General features: G+C 37.9%; 1 protein-coding gene across 2 annotated transcripts in view; it reads left to right on the top strand.

The window, feature by feature from the left end:
• Positions 1-7760, top strand: part of ppp3ca (protein phosphatase 3, catalytic subunit, alpha isozyme) — a 64014-nt gene that overhangs the window by 52941 nt on the left and 3313 nt on the right. The window contains exons 10-13 of one of the 2 annotated variants that reach the window (XM_016257864.1): positions 2168-2245; positions 2921-3005; positions 4682-4779; positions 5272-5319. In XM_016257864.1, the coding sequence (XP_016113350.1) occupies positions 2168-2245; positions 2921-3005; positions 4682-4779; positions 5272-5319 (309 nt within the window). The remainder of the gene's footprint in view (positions 1-2167; positions 2246-2920; positions 3006-4681; positions 4780-5271; positions 5320-7760) is intronic. The other variant, XM_016257865.1, reaches the window with a different exon arrangement.

The raw sequence follows: 7760 nt of genomic DNA, 5'->3' as shown, positions 1-7760 counted from the left end.
TGGGATTTGCCCCAAGTTTTTTTTTGGGGGGGGGGGGGGGGGGTTATAGGGCACCGGTCGTAGAGGCTAAGCCGAGGCCAAGGCCATGGAGGCCGTTCCGCCATGGCTCCCCGAGCTCCCTGTTCCACCATGGCCTCTTGAACTATCTGCTCCGCCATGGCTCCCCGAGCTCCCTGTTCTGCCATGGCCTCCTGAACTGTCTGCTCCGCCATGGCCTCCTGAACTGCCTCCTCCGCCATGGCTTCCTAGTCTGCCTGCTCCGCCATGGCTTCCTAGCCTGCCTGATTCGCCATGGCGCCCCGAACTGCCTGATCCACCATGGGTCCGAGAACAGGTACTGCTCTGGAGGCCTGCCGTCCCGTGTCTGTCCTGAGGGACCTGCAGAGAGCCCACCCCCCCTCCCCGTTGGATGTTGTGGGGCACGTGGACGCTCCTTCCGGGAGGGGAGAGTAATGTCAGACCTGTGTCTTGTGTTTTGTTCCCCACGTGTTCCAAGGGTTTTCCCTCATGTTTAATTATGTTTGTTGATCCCAGGTGTTTCTCGTCTTCCCCTTGTCATGTTTTGTGTATTTTAAGTGTGTCCTGTTCTTAGTTCCACATCCTGTATTGAATGTCGTCTTTCCCCGCTACGTGTGATTTCCTGGTTCCTCGGATATTATTGAAGTCTCTGTGTTTGAAGTCAACTCCTCGTCTCCTCGTTCCTTGCTCCATGCTCCTCACAGTAGTGGAGTGTGACATATATATATATATATATATATAAATAACGCAATTAAAATATTTTAACGCAGTTAAAACAGGCCCCGCCCCCAGACCTGTACATCATCTTGCATTTTATACAGTTGACTGTTGACAAATATGATGCAGGGCAACAACTCCATAAATACAGTTATGCCCTAAAAATCAAGATATTGGGGCAAAAATGCCTCTGTGTGAGTTTTTGTCTCATATTTATATCATATGATAAGCGATAGCACACGAGCAGCGAGGGCAATATCACACAAGTGCTGTTTTTGTCACGAAGAACACGAGTGCAAAAGTGATTTTATACAACATTTCAGTAAATAAGAAGTTAAAGGGCACCTATTATGCCCATTTTTACAAGATGTAATATTGGTCTTGGGTGTCCCCAGAATGTGTCTGTGACGTTTTATCCCAAACTACCCAACAGATCATTTATTATAACAGCTGGAAAATGTCATTTTTGGGGTGTGTCTAAAAAAGAGCTGTTTTGGAACGTATCTCTTTAAATGCAAATGAGCTGCATATTCCCACCCCGTCTCCAGAAGAGGGCATCGTGTATACGTCTCTTTGCATTACATACATATACCTAGAAACAGCTGGTAGAAGCAACATAACTGAGAGCGAGAGAACCGGTGTTTAGCCGTACATATGGGAAGCCAAATGTATTGAAAGTGGGACAAAACAGTGCGATGTTACAGAGCTCACGCCGCGCTGACCTGTCATCAGCGCGGATCAATTGACCGAGCCACACGACCGCGCTACTTAATGTACGCAAATACATTTAAAACGCTAAGCACTATAACGACATGACATTCACAAAGGAGTCTGGAGTGATACATGTATTTAGGTAGATTTTGAGGCACATTACCTTGAAAAATTAAAATGAAAGTAATCCACAGCGTCCTCAGCAGCTCAGATGTTGGGAGAAAATTAAGACTCTTATGTTCAGTCTTACATCCAAACAACTTACAATCCAATTTGAACTAATCGTGTGAACTAATGATTCAGTAGCCCATTAGGGGCTTTCGCACCGTGTAGTTCTAGGAAGTAGCTAGCAGGGGGGTTCCTAGAGAACCAATTTCTCCCTCTGGCCATTTTCCTGGTTGCATTCGCACCGGCAGCAGGAGCTTTGAAGCAGCCAACAGAGAAGTCTTTATGCACGGCATTTACATACGTCAACAACCGGTGAATGGAGGATGCCATGATCGGAGCTATTATGTATATTATTATACAAAATAAATATAATAAACAACAACATTTTCATTTCTGGGTGAACTAATCCTTTAATGCAAAAATCTTAACACAAAACTTGACAATCATCAATATTTTTTCCTTAAGATAAAACAGAAAGCTTTTGCTAATGTCATACTTTCAACTGAATGTTGTTTTGATATGTTGTGATTGAGTGTTGTTGTTTTGCCTGCAGTCACGGAGATGCTGGTAAATGTGTTGAGCATCTGTTCTGATGATGAGCTGATGAATGATGGAGACGAGATCTTTGACGGTGAGACATTTTCACTCGTTTGCGCCACAGTGTCCTTTATATTGCATGTAGAAGATGAACGTAATTTATGAGTTCCCCAGCATGAAACATGATTGTGATTTCTCGACAGAAAGGGCCTTTTCTTTGACGTCAGGTACATCCTGAATTATGACTCCTAGTTCTTTCAGTATATTTCCTGTTAAGTAGCACTCTTGTGATACTGTGCTTGTAATAGCCCTTAAGTTTTTCCTAGTACTTGACTTTGCTAGCCGCTAACGTAGCTACTGTACCAGTATTGGGGAGACTAGTTTAAAACCAAACTTTTTCAAGCTACAAGCTACTTATAATTTAAAGAAATGTAAACTACAACTATAAGCTGTAATTATTCTTTAGCACTATTGTTTAGTTTAACAGAAGCAGTATTTTTCTGACTCAAACAACAATAAGGGTTTTGTGTGAATGAATCCAATTCATGCTAAACACTTTATACAGTGTAACAATGTGAGTGAAAAAGTAACTTGTACTTGGAAAAAAATACTTGTAAAAAATAGTTAGTAGTGTCGCTTCTTTAGGTTAGTTGCTCCCAAAACTGCCGCCAACACAATACACATAATTTCTGTAAGAATATCAAAGTTTCTGGGGGTTTTTAGCCTCTGGTTATACTGAGACTGCTTGATTTTTTCTTTCCGCCCACAGCCAATGCAGCAGCTGCTCGGAAAGAGGTGATTAGGAACAAGATCCGTGCCATTGGGAAGATGGCCAAGATGTTCTCCGTGCTCAGGTACAAATGGAGTCATTGCTGGGTCACACGCTTATGAGACCACTTTTGCTTATCAGGTAGATAGATAGAGGAGAGGCTTCTTAAAATCAGGATATGGCTGATATTCAGTGCAACACAAAACTTTGATGCAAGAAACAATTTTAAAGGTACTGAAGGTATTTTAAAGAAAGTATTTCAAACGGAATAGCATGGAATTCTGGGCTCTCTATTGACATCTGTGGTTGTAACATAAAATTGCAAGTTTTATGTGGAGAGTATCTTTGAGAGACTTCTTTCCTAAAATATAAGGGTGGGTTTTTTTTTTTTTTGCTATATATAGTCATTTATACTATGTGAGAAAACCAGTAAAAGTTTGATTATTAAGAAAACATTCATTAAAGGGATAGTTCACCCAAAAATGTAAATTCTGTCATTAATTACTCACCCTCATGTCATTCCAAAGCTGTAAGACCTTCGTTCATCTTCAGAACACAAATGAAGATATTTTTGATGAAATCTGAGAGATTTCTGACCATCGTTAAAATAGTCCATGTGACATCAGTGGTTCAACCTTAATTTTATGAAGCTACAAGAATACAGTTGGCACGCGTTCACAAGAGTATTCTCGAGAACATGCATCGAAGACTGACACGGAGAAGCAGAAATAGTTGAATAAAGTCATTATTTTTGTTTTCTTTGTGCACAAAAAGTATTCTTGCATAAAATTACAGTTGAACCGCTGATGTCATATGGACTATTTTAACAATGTCCTTACTACCTTTCTGGGCCTTGAACGTGTCAGTTCCATTGCTGTCTATGCAGGGTTAGAAAGCTCTCGGATTTCATCAAAAATGTGTGTTCCGAAGATAAACAAAGCTCTTACGGGATTGAACAACATGAGGGTGAGTAATTAATGACATCATTGTCATTTTTGGGTGAACTATCCCTTTAAATTGCCAATGTACTAAAGCCAAATATATGCTTGTATATATTTATTTTTTTTCTTTTATTTTTTTCTTTATATCATGTTTTTTGTCCAGCCTTTGGAATGCAGAATGAGTCTCCAATAATGTAAATTTCAGTAAATATTACCTTTTTCTCCGAAATTTTCGACAGACCCCAGTTTTTTAAATTTTTTTAAATGTACTAAATATAAAGTTTGTATAACTCAAGACATTTTCATATGTACACTACCATGCAAAATTTTGGAGTCATTAAGATTTTTTAAAGAAATGCATTCATTCAAAATGTATAAATTATTTTATTTAAAATAAATTCTGTTCTTTTGAACTTTCTGTTCATCAATGAATCATGAAAAAATGGTTTCCACAACTGTTTCCAACAATTGTAATAAAATGAAATACTTTTTGGGCACCAAATCAACATATTAGATTGATTTCTGAAGGATCATGTGACACTAAAGACTGGAGTAATGGTGCTGAATATTCAGCTTTGCATTGCAGCAGTAAATTACATTTAAATGTTTAAATAGAAAACAGTTATTTTAAATTGTAATAATATTTCACAATATTACAATTTTACTGTATTTTTTATCAAATAAATGCAGCCTTGGTAAGCATAAGAGACTTCTTTCAAAAACATCCAAAAAAATGTACCGACTGCAAACTTTTGAATGGTAGTGAAATATCAGTAATGTGTACTTTATTATTTCTCATGGTCCTATGCTGTCTTTGCAGAGAGGAGAGTGAGAATGTGTTGACCCTGAAGGGTCTGACCCCTACCGGGATGCTCCCCAGCGGGGTGCTTTCTGGAGGCAAGCAGACTATACAGAGTGGTGAGCACATGATCCAGTACTGGCCATGTTCCTTGGTTCTTGTCTCCCTCTGTCTCCTCCTCCTCTCTTTCCTGCTTCTTTTTATTTCCTCTTCTTCTGTCTCTGTTATGTCTGTCCCTGTCCCTTCCACCTGTCTCTCCATCTGTCTCTTTCTGTATCCTCTGACAACTCCAAGCTTTGGGGTGCTGCTCTTTTAGTTCCCCCAAAGCATGGACACATTAGTGGGTCGGTTTACCCGTCAATGGTAAACTGGGGTGAGAATGAGTTTCTGGGAGGCTAGTAGGATGTCTAGAGCACAGGAAGCGTGGAAAGCAGGAGAAGTCTCTTGCAAAGTGCGAATGGTTGAGGGGATTGTCTGAGTCTGTGGTCCATAGTCTGGTTGGCGTGCATGCGTCCCGGCGGCCGCCGCTGCTTGTGCACAACTGCTGCCTGTGCGTTACTGCTGTTGCATGGCTTGTTCAGGTATAACACACTCCCCTCCTCTCCCTCCAGCAACCGTCGAAGCCATTGAAGCCATCGAGACGGAAGAAGATGGAGAAGGTAATTCCAGGACATGTATCTGGGCATAATCCAATTTACGATGGTAGATGAGTTTTGGAATGGTACATGGTTTGGTATCTGGTTTGTTTCTTGTTCAACATGGGACCTACCAGTTGGGAACACATTTTAAAACACATCTATCGTCGTATGCTGGATTTTCTGCCAGGGTCACCACATTCTGAAGTTGACTGCTCTAACTAACTAACACACTACTTTAGAGCAACAAGACCAGGAAGTCACCGATTACTACGAAGGGGCACTGCACATGTCTGGGAACAGTTTGGTGTCAAATAGTTTTCAAGATATCTGTCATAGTCTGGATTGCTTACACTGTGGCTGTGTCCGAAACACAAGGCACCTGCCTTATTATCCGGTCAGTCAATGACTAAACAGACAGCACAAGTGAATTTTAGGCACCAAAACATCACATCAAATGATCAAATAACCAAATTCAAGTGAGCTTTAGAGATAACCAAGCATACATTTCACACTACTGTTCAAAAGTTTGGGATTATTTTTTTAATTAATACTTTTATTCAGCAACGATTCATTAAATTGGCAGTAAACACATTTATAATGATACAAAATATTTCTATTAAAAAATGCTTTCTATCTATTAAACAAATTTCACGATTTCCACAAAAATGTTAAGCAGCACAACTGTTTTCAACACTGATAATCATAAGAAATGTTTCCTAAGCACCAAATCATCATATTAGAATGAGCATGATTCTTTCTAAAACATTAAAACATCTTACAGACTCCAAACATGTGGATGGTAGTGTATATTTACATGAATAATTTTATGATTCTAATTTCAACAATATATACAAATGTACAGCCAATCCTCAAATTGGATGCAGGAAGGCATTGAAGGATACATCTATTGTATGCTGGCTTCAGAAAGCAACCAGATGAAGGCATTTTAGTATCCTCATATTCAGATTTGCCTTGAACCCTTCCTACCTCCTTGTATTGCCTGCTAGTGCAGTGTTTTTTAGGTTGTAGACACAGCCATTATGTAACTAAGGAATCACAAGAAGCTATTTATACAGAAAAGTCAGTGGTTTTTTTCAGCAACTAATTTAATCAGATATTTGCTGTGCCCTTTTGGAGTGGTGACATTAAAGGAACATGCCTTTTACTACTTGCATGATGGTTTGAGGTAGCATCTAAACTGGAGGCATGATTTTTGGATATGTTCTGTCGGGCGCTGCTTTTCCTCTGGCCCTCATGGTTCTAGTGTGGGCATAGCATGTGATTAACCCCAATCAGGAACTCTCAGCCAACCAGAGTGTGTTCCTCTTCTACAACCTCTCACTTTCTGAGAACAGCTCACCTCAGTGATACACACATGGATGGACTCAAGGGGTTTCTACTTCCTCTATATAAAAAAATCAACAAAATAGTTAAAATAGCAGGTAGGGTGGGGTGATCTCCATATTTCCAGTCTTTTGACTTGTTGTCTTGATATTTTCTCTGAAATGGCTTAAAGCTTTTCATTTCAGAGGAACCCTTAAGGCTGGTGTGGTGTGTAAAATTCCGTTTGAGATTCTTTAGCATTTTCCAGTTGGATAAAAATGAATATTAAAAAAAGCAGTTGGCAAATGGATTAGGAACTGCAACTGACCAATGACTTTAAAAGTTGTGTTTAGTAATATGTTCTTAAAGTATTATTTTATTGAAATGTTAGTAAATAAATTATTTACTATATTGTATATAGTAAAATTTACTATGTATAATTATAATAATTATTTATAATAATATTAGTAATTGGATTAAAAACTATACTAAATAGTACTTTTAACTTATGTCTATTTGTCAATTTCAAATCATGTATTAATGCGTTATTTTACTTTTTAAATCAGAATTTTTAAATGTCTATTTTCCATTTTGATAAGTCATTTATAAGTTTACATTTTTATTGTTTAATAAATTGATATTTTATTTTATTAGTCCTCCATAGATAATTTTTTTAATAATCGAGCTATATAGTACTGTTCAAAAGTTTGGGTCTGTAAGATTTTTTTTATGTTTTTTAAAAAATTATCTTACGCTCACCAAGAATGCATTTGTTTGATCAAAACTATGATTAAAAACTGTAATATTGAGAAATATAATTACAATTTAAAATAGCTGTTTTCTAAATAAATGTATTTTAAAATGTCATTTATTCCTGTAATGGCGAAGCTTTATTTTCTGCAATCATTACTCCAGTCTTCAGCGTCACATGATCCTTCAGAAATCATTCTAATATTTGGTACTCAAGAAACATTTCTTATTACATTTCTTATCAATGTTCAAAACACTTGTGCGGCTTAATAATTTTGGTGGAACTGTAATACTAGCAGAATAAAAATATTATTTTTTATTTATTTATTTATTGTTAATATGAAAAAATCATACTGACCCCAAACTTTTGAAATTGATATATATATATA

Source organism: Sinocyclocheilus grahami, unplaced genomic scaffold (genome assembly GCF_001515645.1).
Source record: "Sinocyclocheilus grahami isolate Dianchi unplaced genomic scaffold, SAMN03320097.WGS_v1.1 scaffold1610.1, whole genome shotgun sequence".
Classification (NCBI taxonomy): Eukaryota; Metazoa; Chordata; class Actinopteri; order Cypriniformes; family Cyprinidae; genus Sinocyclocheilus; species Sinocyclocheilus grahami.
This window is presented reverse-complemented; position numbering and strand designations above follow the sequence as displayed.